The 16,534-nt window shown below is 42.3% G+C and overlaps 1 protein-coding gene across 1 annotated transcript in view; it reads left to right on the top strand.

The window, feature by feature from the left end:
• The first annotated feature begins 11,312 nt into the window (after window positions 1-11,312).
• The window catches only part of ATXN7 (ataxin 7), an 88,868-nt gene continuing 83,646 nt past the window's right edge, over window positions 11,313-16,534 (top strand). Inside the window, 3 exon segments of the mRNA XM_068557534.1 lie at window positions 11,313-11,382; window positions 11,758-12,090; window positions 12,329-12,397. Coding sequence (XP_068413635.1) covers window positions 11,769-12,090; window positions 12,329-12,397 — 391 coding nt within the window. The 5' untranslated portion in view covers window positions 11,313-11,382; window positions 11,758-11,768.

The raw sequence follows: 16,534 nt of genomic DNA, 5'->3' as shown, positions 1-16,534 counted from the left end.
CACTACATACTCACTATTTTCATTTACTATTTGGGGAGGAGGGTGGTAAGTTTCATATAATGTGAAAAAGAAGAAAAATTTCTGAAGGTGTTTTTATTTTAAAAAAAAAAAAAATGATGCATCCTCCCATCTACTCTTGAAAGGAATGAGGGGGGCTTCCAAGTTAAGATGCAGTTTAAGATGAGTCATTGAAGGATAAAACTGAACAGAATCCAAACAGGAAAGACCAAAGGAGTTTCAGCCTCTGAAATTGGTCAACTTACATATTTAGGCAACAAATGCAATGCCTCAGTCAGGTTTTAGGCATCTGTAGCAAAGATGGAAACATTTTGGACAACATGAACATGCATCTGCAAAGGTAACATTTTCACTGTGACCAAACAGAAACAGGAGCTTGTAGAAGGATGTAGCAGTTTTGTTAAGGTGTTTAGAAGAACAGGACTGGGCAGCTCCGAAGTCTCCACCTTCAAAATAGGCCCTTAAAATTTTCCAGCCCAAAGCTGCAAGGCCAGCAATGCAGAGGTATCTTTCAGTGATCATCAAAGTCATCACAGAGGATGGCATTCACTGTGGAATGTCTGGAAAGTGCCAGAGAAGCAAGAAGCAGGGCTTTCCTAGATGGTGGTCAGCAACTGGCAGTGGTGGGATATGAGGGAGTGGGAGGTGAAGGTAGAGAGGAAACATATTTGACAGAAATATGCCAAAGGACCTCTTTAGTCCATAACTGTTTACTGAGCTTCTACTACGTGCAGAAGGATTATCCTTGAGGAGGAAAAGAGAAGAATAGGAGGTGATTTTCACAGACTATAATTATGACTTACCCTTTTTGAATACTGTTCCGATGAAAAGTCAAGTATAATAGGATACCAGGAAGCCAATGACAAGGGGGGTAAAGAAGTATCGCAACTCAAGACTGCAGGGATCAGACATGTGGAGGAATGAAATGGACCAGGTGGAACTATGAGAAACTGTTAAATTCATGACTAATCTCAAAGGGCTTACCTTTTCAGTGCCAGCTGATTTTAGGCCCAAAATCCATTCAACAGATATTAATGGAGTGCCTACTTATATGCTGTGCTCTTCCGGGCACTGGGAATTAATTAGTAAATCAAAGGGACAAAGTCCCTGCCATTGTGGTACTTACCTTTTAATAAGAAGAAACAGATAGTAGGTAGCAAATGTAATAAGTAAATACATTGATTTGACTTCTGTTTTAATAAAACCACTTTGGCCACTATATTGAGATAGGATATAGAGGGCAAGGGTAAAAGCAGTGAAAGCAGTTAAACTGTGGTTATTGAAATAACCCAGACCTTTCAAAATTTTAAGGGAACTGAAATCTTAACTTTAATGACTTTTCTTGATTTTTTCAAAGTTAGCAATTTAAGAAAACAGTTTGAGTCCACCTAAATAAGTCAGTGGGATTCTGCCATGTGGTGACAGTTTGCTACCTTGGGTATAGAAGTGATAAAGGAAGTCAGAAAAAGGTGAGGACTTTGGGCCAGGCTAAGTTGGGGAAGGTCAGAGTTGACTTGAAACTCACATGAAAGCTTGATTTTGATTAGCACATGAAACTGAAGGAAGGGAAAAGATAATGGCATGTAACTAGTCACAGTAGCAAAAAGGTGGAAAGAACCCAAACGTCCATCACCTGATGAATGGATAAACAAACTGGTATATCCACACAGTGAAATTTTATTCAGCCATAAAGTAGAAAAAATTACAGATATATGCTCCAACATGGGTGAACCTCGAAAACCTGGCTAACTGAAAGAAGCCAGACACAAGAGGTCGCATACTGTATGGTTTCAACATTGTGAAATATCCAAAATAGGCAAATCTATTGAGAAAGAAAACAGATGTGGTTTCTAGGGGCTGTGGGAGGGATGGGAGACGGGGAGTGACTGCTTAACGGGTACAGGGTTTCCTTTCAGGGTGATGAAATGTTCTGGAACAAAATAGTGATGATGATTGCACCACATTGTGAGTGTACTAAATGTCACTAAGTTGTATACTTTAAAATGGTGAGTTCTATGTTATGTGAATTTTACCTCAATTTAAAAAAAAAAAAGGATGGCATGTGGAAAAGTATTTGAAGGATGTGTATTTTACGTCTTGTTTAGCTGGAGTGGAGTCTTTGTAAGTGGGCGTGATGGATGATAAAACTAGGAAAAAAGGATGTTGAGTCAGATAGTGAAAGTTGTTGGCTGCCAGGCAAGCAGTTTAGACTCTCTTCTGTTAGCAGCTGTAAAACATAGCAGCGTGTACTCCCTAAGTAAGAAGGAAACTGAAGAGAGGTTGGTGCTTTGGGAATCGCAGCCTCTGGGTTTCAAAGCAAAGCAAGCGGCCTCTGGCTTTATCAATCTGTGCTATTGCTGCTCCCCTCGTGGAATTTTATGATAATCTCATGGAAGTCGCAAACAAAATTAATTTAGAGTTTCTTCATCTTTTAAAGAATATGCTTATTATAGTTCCTGATTATAAATGTTTGTTATTAAAAAAATTAGGTAACTATGTGAGGTGATTGATATGTCAACTAACCTTATCGTGGTAACTGTTTTGAGATATATATATATATCTCCATATCTATATATCTATCTCAGGTATCTCAAATCATCACATTGTATACCGTAAACATACACAATCTTATGTGTCAATTATATTTCAGTAAAACTGGAAAAAATTTAAACATTATATAAACCCTAATAAAAAGCATAATAATTACATTCCTTCCCTCCCTCGTACCCAAAAGTCCAGAGCTATCTAGACTGTTTTCTGTGAATAGACATATCGTCATCATCATTATTACATTTTCACAAAAACAGGCACATATTATGCATAGTATTTTGCATGTCACTTTTAAAAAACTTACATCTTGGCTGTCTTTCTACTTCTTTCCTTTGGATTGCTACATTATATGCTAGACTTTCATTTGTAAAAACAAACAAAAAAAATTGAAAAGCAAATGCCGTTTACCTCTATTACGAAGAAAATGAGGTATCATAAAATGTAAAAGTAGCTAACACTTAATGAGCCCTAACTATTTGCCAGGCGCTCTTCTAAGCATATTAATTCACTCACTCCTTGTAACAACCTGATGAGGTAGATACTGTTTTGATCCTTTTACAGAGAAGCTAACTGAGGCAGAGACAAAATGTGTCCTGTTGTGGTCCATGGTTAGGCAGTAGCAGAAATGGGCTCCAGGACCAGCTTCAGCTCCAACTGATGGTTGTTATGAGGGACCTTGTGGCCAATGGTGTGAGATCATAGAGATTTTTCAAGAGAAGTCAATCTGGAATTTTGTGTGAATTTTTCCAGATTTTAATGTTGGCTTTTAAAAAAAATAGCTTTATTGAGATATAATTTAAATGCCACAAATTTAAATCATTTTTTGTATATTGACACTTTAATTGCCACTTTAATCATTTTTAGTATATTGACAATGTTGTGCAGACAACACCTCTATCTAGGTCTAAAACATTTTTATCACGCCCAAAGGAAACATCGCTTCCATTAAACAGTCACTTTCCATCCTCCCCTCTCACCAAACCCTGGAAGCCACTACTCTGCTTTGTTTCTGTGAATTTGCCTATTTTGGATATTTCACATAAATGAAATCATATAATATGTGGCCTCTTGTGTCTGGCTTCTTTTACTTAGCTTGTTTTTGAGGTTCATCCATATTGTAGCATGTATCAGTACTTCATTCTTTTGAATGGGTGAATACTACTCTATTGTGTGGCTATACCACATTTTACTTAGCCATTCTTCAGTTGATGGACACTTGGGTTGCTTCCACCTTTTGGCTTTGTGAACAATGCCATTATGAACATTGGTACACAAGTATCTCTTTGAGTTCCTGCTTTCAGTCCTTTGAGTGTACACCTAGAAGTGGAATTGCTGGATCATATTGTAATTGTTTGTTTAACCTTTCGAAAGACTGTCAAACTATTTTCCACAGGGGCTGCACCATTTTACATTCCCATCAACAATGTAGAAGGATTCCAATTCCTCCACATCCTTACCAACACTTGTCATTTTCTGTTTTTGTTTGTTTTTATTTCCTTACTAGCCATCCTAGTGGGTGTGGAGTGGTATCTCATTGTTGTTTTGATTTGTATTTCTCTAATGACAAATGATGTTGAGCATCTTTTCACGTACTTGTTGGTCATTTGTATTATCTCCTTTGGAGAAATGTCTGTTGAGATCCTTTGCCCATTGCAAAAACTGGATTCTTTGTCTTTTGTTGTTGTTTTTGTTGTCAGAGCTCTTTACACATTCTAGATACAAGTCCCTTATCAGATATTGGATTTGCAAAAATTTTCTCCATTCTGTGGGTTCTTTTCACTTCCTTCAGGGTGTCCTTTGAAGCACAAAAGTTTAATGATTTTGATGAAGTCCAATTTATCTATTTGGCCCTGTTTTGTAAGAAATACTTGGTAAGTTGGATTCCAGCCTTCTAATCATCCACTTGTGATTGCTGCTGTGCTGCCACTTCCCCCAGAAACCATTTGGAAAAATCCTAATGTTTTGTGAAGATCCCTGTTTTCTGAAGTGGAGGCAAGAAGCTCTAGAAAGCAGCAAAGATAGATTCCCTACCAGTAGTGGTTTTGTTTTGATTCACCTTTTCAGCTCCTGAAGTTCCTTCACTTCGAGCAGTTTGGTGGAGAGGAGGATGCAGTAGACAGTGGACAAGAAGATCATGGTCTCTGGGTCCTGCAGATTTTGTGTCAAAAGAGAGGTTTAAATAGGTTAAAATAAAAGGTCAAAACTTTGCCTTGAGTCATAGGTGGTGCCATTTAAAATCAGAGAGGCCATGGGAGTGAAGTAATTGTGTGTTTCTGGGAAGAAAGGTTTAGGGACCCTGAAATCTGGAGAGTCATTTGGGTTCAGGTCTTGCCTTTTGTATGAGAAAATATGTGTTTAGGTTGGGGGTTGAAGATAGGGAACTGTATTCATTCATAGTCATTCATTCACACGTTAGTGAAATGTAGTAAAATCTGCATGCCATCTATCTTTACCAAGACATGGAAGGTTTTATTTTAGAGGTGGAAAGGGGATGCAAGCCTTTGTGGAACAGTCTGCCTTTGGGGAAGCAGTACAAACCCAGATGGGTTTCTGGATCAGGGTGTACACAAAGAATGTGGAAAAGTTAGGTGGATTGTGTTTGCTAGATCTGTGTCTTTACTTAGGACTGGAACTTTGCTGCAGAAAGGGGGAAGAAAAAGCTGTGTTGTTCCTTCCTTCTTGTACTAACACACCTATACTGTTAGTCCTAGAGTTCAGCCCTAACGCATTTTGCTGGCCAGCTTGGGGACCTGGCCACTGCACATCTTATGGTATGAGAGGAGGTGGGTTCCATGTTCCAAATGACACCCTTATGTTGGAATGCAAACTGTTAATCCTTGAGAGACTAAGCATATATCTCATTGCCACCTTGATTTCAGGGCATATACTCTTAACCCTAGTCCAGGAAGTCCAATTTAGATTTAGATGTAGAAGTGGGGATGAGTTCCTATGAGCTTAGTGTGAGAGATCAGGAAAGATTTTGTTAAGGAAATGGAACTTGAGGGGGAACGTGACTGAACAGTAGGATTTCAGCCAAGGGAGGGAAGTATTACAGATTGCGTGGCCTGTATGAACAAAGGCTTGAGAGCTGGGATCTGGAGGGGGAGCATATTCAAAGCTATGAATTGGTCATTTGGGCTGGACCGTAGGGTACCTGCAAGAGGGAACACTGTAGATGTGGTGGAGCTGAGCCTGGGGCCAACTGGAGAGGGCCTGGAGTGCTAGGAGAAAAGTTTTTATTGAGTTCAGTGGTCAGCGCTGAGCCCCTGAAAGTGTTAGAGCAAGGACTGACAAACTAACGCCATGCTTTACCCTGCAAGAATGATCTGCTAGCATATCATGGCTAGATTAGAATTGGGGCTTCTTATGTGAGTGACAGGCATGGTTCTGGTAATGATAGCTCTAGGGTAGGGTACTTTTTGCACTATTAACTTTCTTAATATTCCTCATAAAGTAGATACTCCTATTTTATATCATATTTATTTATTTATTTATTTGGACTTTGTTGGGTCTTTGTTGCTGTGCGCGGGCTTTCTCTAGTTGTGGCGAGCAGGGGCTACTGTTCATTGCGGTGCATGGGCTTCTCACTGCGGTCGCTTCTTTTGTTGTGGAGCACGGGCCCTAGAGCTCGCGGGATTCAGTTCTAGCAGTGCGTGGGCTCAGTAGTTGTGGCTCGTGGGCTCTAGAGTGCAGGCTCAGTAGTTGTGGCGCACAGGCTTAGTTGCTCCGTGGCATGTGGGATCTTCCTGGACAAGGGATCGAACCCATGTCCCCTGCATTGGCAGGCGGATTCTTAACCACTGCGCCACCAGGGAAGTCCCACATCATTTTATAAATGAGGAAACAGGCACAGAGAAGTTAAAATTTCCCCAGAGTTATACAGTAAATAAGTGGTAGAACTGGGATTCAGCCTGGGCATATTGGCTCTAGAACACCTGTTCTTAACTGCTGGGCCCATAAGATGGTAATACTTACCATCACTTCAGTGAAAGCTGATTGGTACAAAGGTGACATAGGGAATTATTTTTAACAGTGTGTTTAATCTTTGCATTTTAGTGCATCTGAGGCAGTGCGCTAGAACTATGACTATACAGTCAGCCGCTTTTTATAGCTAAATGTTAGTCCATTTAGCTATTTTTTCCATTCCTTTCCTATAACTTAATCCTTTCTCTCTCTTTTTAAAAAAACTCTTTAACCTGAAGGCTTTAAATGAAGATTTTAAATGAAATTTGTCAGTCCTTCAAAATTACAGGCCGGTATTAAATTCCTAGAAACATTTGGGCCTTATTCAGTTTAAAGTTACATGTTAATACCTTTTATATGTGTATTGTTAAATTTTCTCTCTTTTCAAGCGGTTTGCTATTACTGGTGAATGATTCTTTGGAAGAATTTGTACGTAGCTACACACATATGATTAAGAAAACAAACCAAAAATTCAAAACTTTGAACTTTTGGGCAAATGACACAGTTTATAGAATGACTATGCATACAGGTCAAGTCTTTAAAAAGATAATTACCTTCATCTTTTAGTCTCCACTTTTGCAACTCTCCTTATTATTCCTAATTTCGCACTTGATTGTCAGCAATTCTAGCCACTGAGCTGATGAGTTAAATTTCTTCCACTGTTCTCCCCCTTCTGGAATACTGATGTATTCATAACAGGCTGTAAAGTATTTCACTAGAGGGAGCACAGTTAAAGAGGGGCCTTGCCTGCCATACCCCTTATGCAGAAGAGAGCCCTGGCTCTGTCTCCAGAAGAAAGAAGGAAAGAGAGAGGTGTGGTCAGAGGAGGGAGAGAGGATATGAACAAAGGCACAGCCAATTTTAGGAGGAGATAAAGCAACCCAAGGCAACACATTCCTAATTTCGTGGTTCCAAGTTTCTTTTTACTCAAATGACTGCAATCCTTTGGGGTTGCTAATGGAGAATCTCTGTTATCAACCCTGTAATTTGCACACATAAATATACTGTAGTTGCTGGTTTTCAAGTTTATTAAAATGTTGTATTGGGACTGGTTGTTCTTTCCAAATAAAAAGGCTGGTTGTGTGGGGTCTTGCATCTTAGGCAAGTTTTGGACAGTTTCAGCCATTTTACATGAAACCGAATTTAAAGATTTTGTTATGGTTGTTGCTGTTGTTTTGTTTTGCATTTAGTGATGCCTTTGGCCTTTGAACAAAGCATTTTACAAGTGAATCTGCTGTGCAAAGAATCCTTTTTGTAAAGAGAGACCTTGTTACCCTGGCACCTACTGGGAACATCCCTAAATTTGGATGGTGAAGTAAGGCCACCTTTTAAATACATCCCTGGAAGGGATGAAATACTCAGAACTTGGCAGTGTTTCACTTCTGACGGCCTAGTTCTTAAGCCACATACAGTCTAATTGGTGGTGACAGCTTTTTCCATAAGAGCATTTTGATTAAAATTAAATCAAAAAATTTCCCCTACTTCTCATTCTTCTCACGTCCTCAGTGAAATTGTTGTGTTTACTCTGGTGCCTAGCAGAGTGCCTGGTATGTGGTAGGCAAGCAGGAACGGTTTGATAAATTGAATCCTCATTACTCAAACCTTACAAAACATATCATTTATCTGTACAGACAGATGCTGAAGATCTTTAGAACTATAGGACATCATCAGAAGTACACCAGTAGGAGAACTGATTGATAGCATACAAGGAATGCTATTACATGAAAATAATTATAGTAAATGAATGTAAATTGTATTGTTCATGTTTTAAAATATTTTTTGGGTGCAGAGGAGGGGTGTTTAGGTTAAGAAGTCATCAGGTTCTTTGTTATAAAACCAAGTGTTTGAGTTTCTGTTGTACTCTTGTTTATAGAGAGTGCCCTTTGTATAAGAACACTTTTTAAATGTTGCCCAGATTTGAGTATCAGACAACTGTACTTTCTCAGCTAGCAGTTTTGGCTTCTGTTGGTGACTCATTCAAACGGTTGAGAAACCCAAACCAACTATGGATATCAGAAACTGCATGTTCTGGAAGGGGTTAGGACTTTCTCATGGGTGAAGAGAATGTAGTAAAACGCATTGTCTGCAGCAGAAGGGAATTGGTAGGGAGATGGCCAGGAATTGCCTGTCATTCTCTTGGTGCTCACATCTTCTTCAACTTGGTAATACATTTCTTAGATGAGAATAGATCTGAATTGCTCTGTGTGATACAACATACTTGTTTATAGTGTTTGTTTTGTGTTATTTTGTACTTTCCATGGAACTTTTTATGCAATCCTCAGAAACCTGGCTTTATCTCTGTTTTACAGATTAGGAAACTGAGGTCCAAGTAAATTAGGTAACTTGCTTACATTACACAGTTTGTAAGTGAAAGACCCAGTATATGAACCCAGAAAAAATTCATAGGGACTGGCTCCAGAGCCCTCCCTCATTTTCCTTATCTGTAAATAGTAATACAACTCCTACCCTACACAACTGAGAATATTAATAGAGATAATGCAAAAAGGTACCTATAGCAATGCTTGGCACCTAGTAGGTGCCCAATAATTGATAGCTGCTATTAGTAACAATTTCTCTTAATAACTATCATAATACTAAGAGGATATTTAGTATTTTTTATTCTAAGCCCTGTTGTGTTTTCTTTATTAAACCAATCAAAAAATGGGGGGGGGGAAGGTAAGAAACAAGAATAAGGACAGAAGTTGGAAGTATTATAAATTGCCATATTGACCCCCATTGGCTTGAAGTCATATTAGTGAATCTTGAAGTTATTTTCACATGTAAAAAGGGGGAAATCAAGCAGTGTCTTGAGGAAGTAGGACTGTACTTCATGTTTGCCATTCTTCCCCTTATTTTCATTCTCACCCTCTACTCTCAGGGATCAGAAGGGCTGTACTCAATAGGCAAGCTGTCTTTTGTACCTATATAGCTGGGTGGCCCTAAGCGTTTCTTTTTAATGGTGGCTCCAAATGCCGTAAAATTCAAATTTTTGTTTCCCTTAAATGTAGGATTAGAAAATTCAAAACAATTCATAAATTGTGTACTTTAATCTCGGAAAACCAAAAAGTTAGGTGTTTTTATGTATTTCTGTAATTCTACAGATTTTTCAGTGATTTGGATGAATGAAAAATTGAAGGTCTGCGTTGGTGACATCCAAGATTGAGGGCCTTGGTTAAGAGTTAGGAACCTTACTACTAAGGGAATTATGTTTTACCTATGCATTTTTTTTTCCTCATTGATGCTCTTATGTAGGAAGTTAAAGCTTTAGAAATATGGTTTTTAATCCTACCAATCATTTCTACCATTTTTGTTTATTCTGTTTTTTCTGCTTCTTAGATAAGGACAGGAAGCATCCATAGTTTTGGGGAACTTTTGTTTGCATGCAATCCAGGAAAAAATGTACGCACTTATTTCTAAACATTTAAAAAATAAATTCATATATATGTGTGTATATATATTTTATTTTAAATTTTTTTCACTAAAGCCTTTAAATTTTGAACCCAAAACAAGCACTTTCTACAGGAGCCCTGCATTGACTTTAGGTTGCAATAACATTTCCTTATTTTTACTTTTCTTTTTAAACATTTTTATGTTTCTGAGAGTTGGATTTTGTTTCTTTAGCAGAGAAGTTGGCCACCTCTATGACGCCAGATGTTCTAGATAAAAAACCTGAATAAGGCCGCTTTTTCCCCACCTAAAGAAAGCACCTCTAGGCAAGCAGCTATGACACACGTGCCTCAGGAGTGCTGATATTACTGCTATGTGAAACATGATGATTAAAATCACTGTTTCATGTCTCAGGCTGCAGATTTTCACATCAGTTTGAAGGAAGAGTAATGATAGAACACTTAATCGAAAGTGCTTGATGTGGTCTGCTACTGTTTCAAATATTTCAGGTGCTTTAGTTCATTAAGTAGCCCTGTATTTTATCTTTACCCATCACTTGAGCAAAAGCTTTGCGCGCAGTCTGTGTATTGGGGAGGGGTGCTAAGTTTTGTCGGCCAATGCTTAATTTAGTGAACAATATCTAACAGAAAACAGTATTTTCTAGGAATGCTGTACCTACACCTAAACCTTAGGTTCCCTCCCTGCCCAGGCAAAGACAATCATAAAGAGGGAGACCAACGGCTTGAATTAAAACTAAACTAGATTTGGGGGGGGGGGGGGTGCGGGGCGAATGAATCACTTCCAGGAGCATTGGAAAGGGAAATAAAGAAATTTGGGGTAGTGTCTCCAAAACAGGTAAATGGATTCGCCTCGGTCTCTCTCTCCTCCACTCCATTTTACACTGATTTCATGGTCTCCTCTTTGCTGGACGAGCTCAAATACCCCGGGAGCACGTTGTGACCTCCCGCGGTGGGCTTAGGGCCGACACCTGGGACTGCACCTGGGCCGCATTTCCTCGCCTGCCAGTGGTTTCCTCCACGCCAGGCTTCCGCTCGGCGGCGGTTTCCCATTCATGCTTTTGACAGCCGCGCGGCCGCCCGCGAGCGGAGATCCAAGTGCTCCCTGAACCGGCCCCTGCATCCCAGGTCGGACCCCGGGCGGGAAGGCCCTACGGCGACGCCGCCCGCTGGTGCTCCGGGGCCAGCCGGCCGGCTTCTCCATAGGTGGCTGCGTTTCCGACTTCGCCCTGGCTCCACTCCGGGGGCTTGACGCGCAAACTTCGCCGGAGCGAGCTGAGAGGGTGGGACCGGCGAGGGGGAGGAGGCGGCGGGAGGCGCCTCCGCTTAAGGGAGCCGGCCGGGCGCCGCCGCTCGGACGGACGCGCGGACGGAAGGGAGGAGCGGGGTCGCCGGGCCCGGCCCGGGGATGCGAGCGGCCTCAGGGTGGGCAGCCCGAGGGCCGGGGGTGCGTCTTGGGCCTCCCCGCCGCGGCGGGGCGCGGGGCTGGGGCGGAGGCAGCTCGGGGCGCCGGCCTCCTCGCCGGCTCTCCGCGGCGGAGGCAGGCTGGGGACCCTGCGCCGCGGTGGCGGGTCGCCGGCGCTTGTCCCCTCCCCCGAGGGGCGCCGGAGTCGAAAGCGAAAGCGAGCCCGCGCAGCGGACTTTGCGCCTGGGGCGGGGGGTGGCCCGGGAGGAGACGAGCTGGGGGGCTGGGCGGCTGGGGGCGCTGTCAGCGCGCCCCACCCGGCCCGCTGGCCGCGCACGCCGCCGGAACTCCCCGGCGCCTCCTTAAAAGCGGCCCCCGCGCGACTCTTTTCCCCCTTTTTTTTTTGTTACATTGTAGGAGCGGAAAGAATGTCGGAGCGGGCCGCGGATGACGTCAGGGGGGAGCCGCGCCGGGCGGCGGCGGCGGCGGCGGGCGGAGCAGCGGCCGCGGCTGCCCGGCAGCAGCAGCAGCAGCAACAGCAGGCTCCGCAGCCCCAGCGGCAGCCGCCGCCGCCGCCGCCGCCGCCGCGGCGCCTACGGCCGGAGGACGGCGGCCCCGGGGCCTCCTCCACCTCGGCCGCCACCGCAATGGCGACCGTCGGGGAGCGCCGGCCCCTGCCCAGTCCCGAAGCGATGCTGGGACAGTCGTGGAATCTGTGGGTCGAGGCTTCCAAACTTCCTGGGAAAGACGGTGAGTGTCCACGCCTTCCTCTTCCCCCCCGCTCCGCCCCCCCCACCCCCGCTCCCCCGTCGTCTGACCCTTCTCCCTTCCCCCGTCCCGTGACCCGCCCCCTCGGGGGTCAGAGATGCTATCGCTCGGTTGGGGAACGCGGAGGTGCCCGCACCTACTCCGTGCGTGCGTGAGCGTGCGTCACACTCCCGGCCACTGACCTGCCTCTCCCCTCCTCCTGTGTGTGTGTATCTCCTAGGGACGGAATTGGACGAAAGTTTCAAGGAGTTTGGGAAAAACCGCGAAGTCACGGGGCTCTGTCGCGAAGGTGAGTCCAGCCCCCTGAAGGAGTTTGTGCAAGGCTAGGGGAAGTATCCCGGCCGGCTAACCAGGGCGGGAGCTCGAGCCCACCTGACCCGCTCCGCCCCCGCACGCGAGGATGCTGTCTGAGGAAGAAGGGGGAGGACTGCGCGTTTGGAAAAACCCGTTTCCGGGGGCTTCCTGTAACGGGGAGCGTCAGGAACCCTTCAGTGGAGGCCTGGCTGGGTGCAGTTTGAGCGGTGCTCGGTGATGAGCGCTGGGGAGCAGCAGTGATTTTAACCCAGATCCGTTCAGGTCTGACCCCCTTATGGAAAAACAAGAGGAGTGGAGGAATTCTCAGTTTCCCAAAGCTTTTCCACGAATGTTTTAGGGGGCTCTGAAAAGGAAACCTTGCCACCTGAAATTTATTGCCGGCAATCAAAATGAATTTTGAACTTTAAAAAAGGTGACACTTTACCTGTGCAGCCTATTTCTATGGGATTTAAGTTACAGAATTTCATCAAAAGGATCATCACAATTGAGGAGATCTTGGTCGGATTTTTTTTTCCTTTTTCTTTTTTTTTTTTTGAGCTGCCAAAATCAATGAGGCGGTGGGGGTGAAGAATTTTATATGGTGAAACAAGCCTTTAGTGCTCTTAGCTAGTGAAATCGGAGTCTAATTATTGGTCAGTTTTTAATAAAACTGGTAGAAGGGTACTCTAGGGAAATAACTGTAGTTAAAAGTGTGGCTCCAAATGAAAGGTCAGGAATCTAGGAACTGTCAGACCTTTACTTCAGATTTTCTTTTTCTGTGAATAGTCACCTTTGCTGTTTAATGCCCCTGCCAGGCCTGGGCACACTGTGGTCAGAAAGGACTTCTGAAGCCCAGTCAATTTTAGGTTCAGTTCAAGCGATTCCTTCAGTAGCAGTATGGACAAGGACTTGAGTGAGCTTTGGTATCCAAAATACTGAGTTTATTTTCCCAGTGCAATTTTATTTCTCAGTGTGACCATGTATTTTGGTATAGTTATTGTCAGGGGCCCAGGAATAGGTACAGCTTTGGCAAGTGGAATATTTTAAAGTCCAGAGTTGGCCCATTGTTGTTCTGTCTCCACAGTTACTTCTTGTTTTTAGTGCCTGTGTTGCCTCCATGTTCACTGTTTTGGTTTTTTTGAACTGGCCATTTGTTGGCCTCTTGGCACTAGGAGGAAGAGTAATACCAGTGGCAGCTCTCTGAGAGCTTCCAATTGGAACAGATTACAGAGCAAATTAGTTGATTTTGAGAATGAGAATTGCTGTTTGAGACTGAAGGAAAGAGAGAGAAAGCACAGGACTTGCTGGCGATGTTGCAATAGGAAAAATCAGTTGTTAGTCCGGTTTTAGTTTTGAATTGGCAGCCCGCCTGGGCTTAAAAAATTAAAATCACTAGGTGGTAACTCATAGGAAGCAGTTGGAGTAGAGCTTTAGAGGACCTGACCCGCTCCTGTTCTTCGTCTCTTTCTCTGGGTGTGGATGCATTTCCCATAAAGGGTTTCTAAATCTGTGTGAATACAGGGTGCTAATTATTGGTAATTCCCCTATAGAGGATGAGTTAAGTGTATTAGTGTTTAACTGGGCAACTTGGTCTGGATTGAGACCCAACCAAATTTAGTTGCCTGGACCCACTTTTTGCTGTATTTATTATTTTCAGTTGGGACATAGTCATGAGTGGATTTTACCAAGAAGATCTAGGACCTCTTAATTACTTTATTCAGGCACAAAGGGATCATAGATTATTTGGTTGTGTGTGCTTCTGACCTATCAAATTATTAGTGACTGTTAGAGGTGCCATTTTTTTGTAAGCTGCTCTAACCATTCAGAGGATGCTGAAGCAGCCAGGATGGCTGAAACACTGCCTGCCTGTTTTGAGTAGAGACTGAAGTTTTTAACTCAGTCAATTCTTGATTTATTTGTGACATTGTGCATTTTCTGGGACAGTTTAAAAATCCAAGCATAAGGATGTTCAGCACCTAACACAGAGGGCCTTTGTTTTTCTAACAAATAGTTCATGTCAGGCTGTTTAAGAAAGGAAGATACATTTTTAAATTATCAGACATTATTAGACAGTTATCCTTTGTCTTTGGTTGAGATTATCTCCTACCAAGAAAACGTGTTTTGGAATTAACTTTATACTAATTCCTCTTGTCAACAAAGTTAAATTGGAAAGAGATATGTAGATAAATTGATAATATGAATGAAGCACTCAGTCAGAAACTCCTCATCTTGGAGGATATTTAGGAATATTGGCCAGACGTTTCGAATTCTCCAGTTCACGATTGTGCATCTAAGAGTTGGAAACCTGGGTATAAGATTAAGTTGCTTAATGTTGCATTTCACCTTTCAGAATCTAGCTTTCCCCTTTGTAAAAGGAGATGATAACACCTACTTCTCATGGTTGTTATAAGGGTTGACATTAAATTAGATTATGGAAAATGACTTTACACATACTAATTCTTTTCAACCCTTTTAAATGCTGGTAATCTTAGACCTGATCTCCTAATTTGATATTTGTCTAGGTCAGAGGTTTTTAACCTGGGGCTTGAATGGGCTTCAGGGGGTCATAGTTCCCCTGAAATTGTATGCAAAATAGTATGTATGTCCACTTTCAGGGCAAGTGTTCCCAGCTTCTCTTGGATTCTCAAGGATTCTTCACATATCTCTATCCCCCAAAATTCAAAACTGCTAAGCTAGGATCTCTGCCTTTTTTTCTTTTTCTCTTTTTTTCTTTTTGCTCCTGTAGCTTATTTTGGCCAGTTTCCTCATGTGAGACTGCCCGAGGGTTAATGCTATGGGAGAGGTCGGAACTATAGATTTAGATGGAAGTGAGATTATCTGTGGTTTAGCTAATATGTCATCCCCCTGTTTTCCTATTAGCTCAAGTAGGTAAATGTTAGGATAAAATTTCAGTTATCTTTCAGAGGTCAGTCTATTTTTTATCTGCATCCTCACATTTTTATTGCCTTGATTGTTTTATTCTGTAATTTGTAATATTATTTGATGGCACATTTGGTTTTAGTGGAAAAAGGTTGATAATACATTTTTAACTTTTTCAAAGACTAAACTCAGAAGAAAATTACCTTTTTTTAAAGGTGATTTTTGAAATTGTAGATTTAACAAAGTAATGTTTAGATGAAATTAATTGGTATGAGTAACTGACTAAGGTTTCCATATTAGTACCTGAAAACGTAGGGAGCCTTAAAAAATAAAAACATTAAATGCCTTAACTTCACAGCAAGTTGAAACAAAATGTAAAGTGTTATTGTGGGAGTCAACAGTGGAAATATGAGGTTTTCTTTGGGAAGTCATTCCTAACTTCTCTTGCGCCCACTTCTTATACAACATCAAAGTACCCAGTACTTTTCCTTCCTCCGAACTCTCTATCACCATTTGAAAGTGTGTGTTATGTGACGGCTCTTTCATTAGAGTGCAGGCTCCCAGAGGACAGGCTTCTTATTGACCAAGATATATTGAGCTCCTGCACATTGTTTGTGTTCAGTGAATATTTGCCCCCAAAATGAATGAACTGGGCTACTAGGAAGACTGAAGAGTTCAAATGATCAATTTTCCATTGTGTTGTGACTCAAAAAAAAGGTACCTGTTCTGTGGGGAGATGCACTTTCTGGCCCCAGGGGAGGCCAGGGACTGTCTTTCAGCATTTCCTGTGTCTCTGTCCTGAGTTTAGCACTCCATTTACACTTTCCAGAAAGAGTGCAGACAGGACACCACCTCTCTTATCTCTGATACTTAGGCAAGGGAGTAGGATGGCAACCTAGAGGATATCCACACTTGATGACAGGTGACCTCCCTGTCAAAATAACAGGGACATAGTTGAGCCTAGGGCAAGATGGAAGAGAGATTGGTTGGCATCTACAGGCAGCTAGGTTAAAAAAAAAAAAAAAAAGAGACAGACTAGGAAGATGGGTAGCCTCAGTCAACACAGACTGAGTCAACATAACAATACCACCTTTTTCTTTCCTAGGGAAAAAAAATTGTTCATAGTGAGTTAACTGAAAACAAATTAGGTATTGGTGCTGAAGACTATTAAAGTAACTACGTTATAGACATAAAACTTTCTTTCTGAAGTAAAGAGCACTTCTGTTTTTCTCTAGGTTTTCTCTTATGTTTT

Source organism: Eschrichtius robustus, chromosome 12 (assembly GCF_028021215.1).
Source record: "Eschrichtius robustus isolate mEscRob2 chromosome 12, mEscRob2.pri, whole genome shotgun sequence".
NCBI lineage: Eukaryota > Metazoa > Chordata > Mammalia > Artiodactyla > Eschrichtiidae > Eschrichtius > Eschrichtius robustus.
This window is presented reverse-complemented; position numbering and strand designations above follow the sequence as displayed.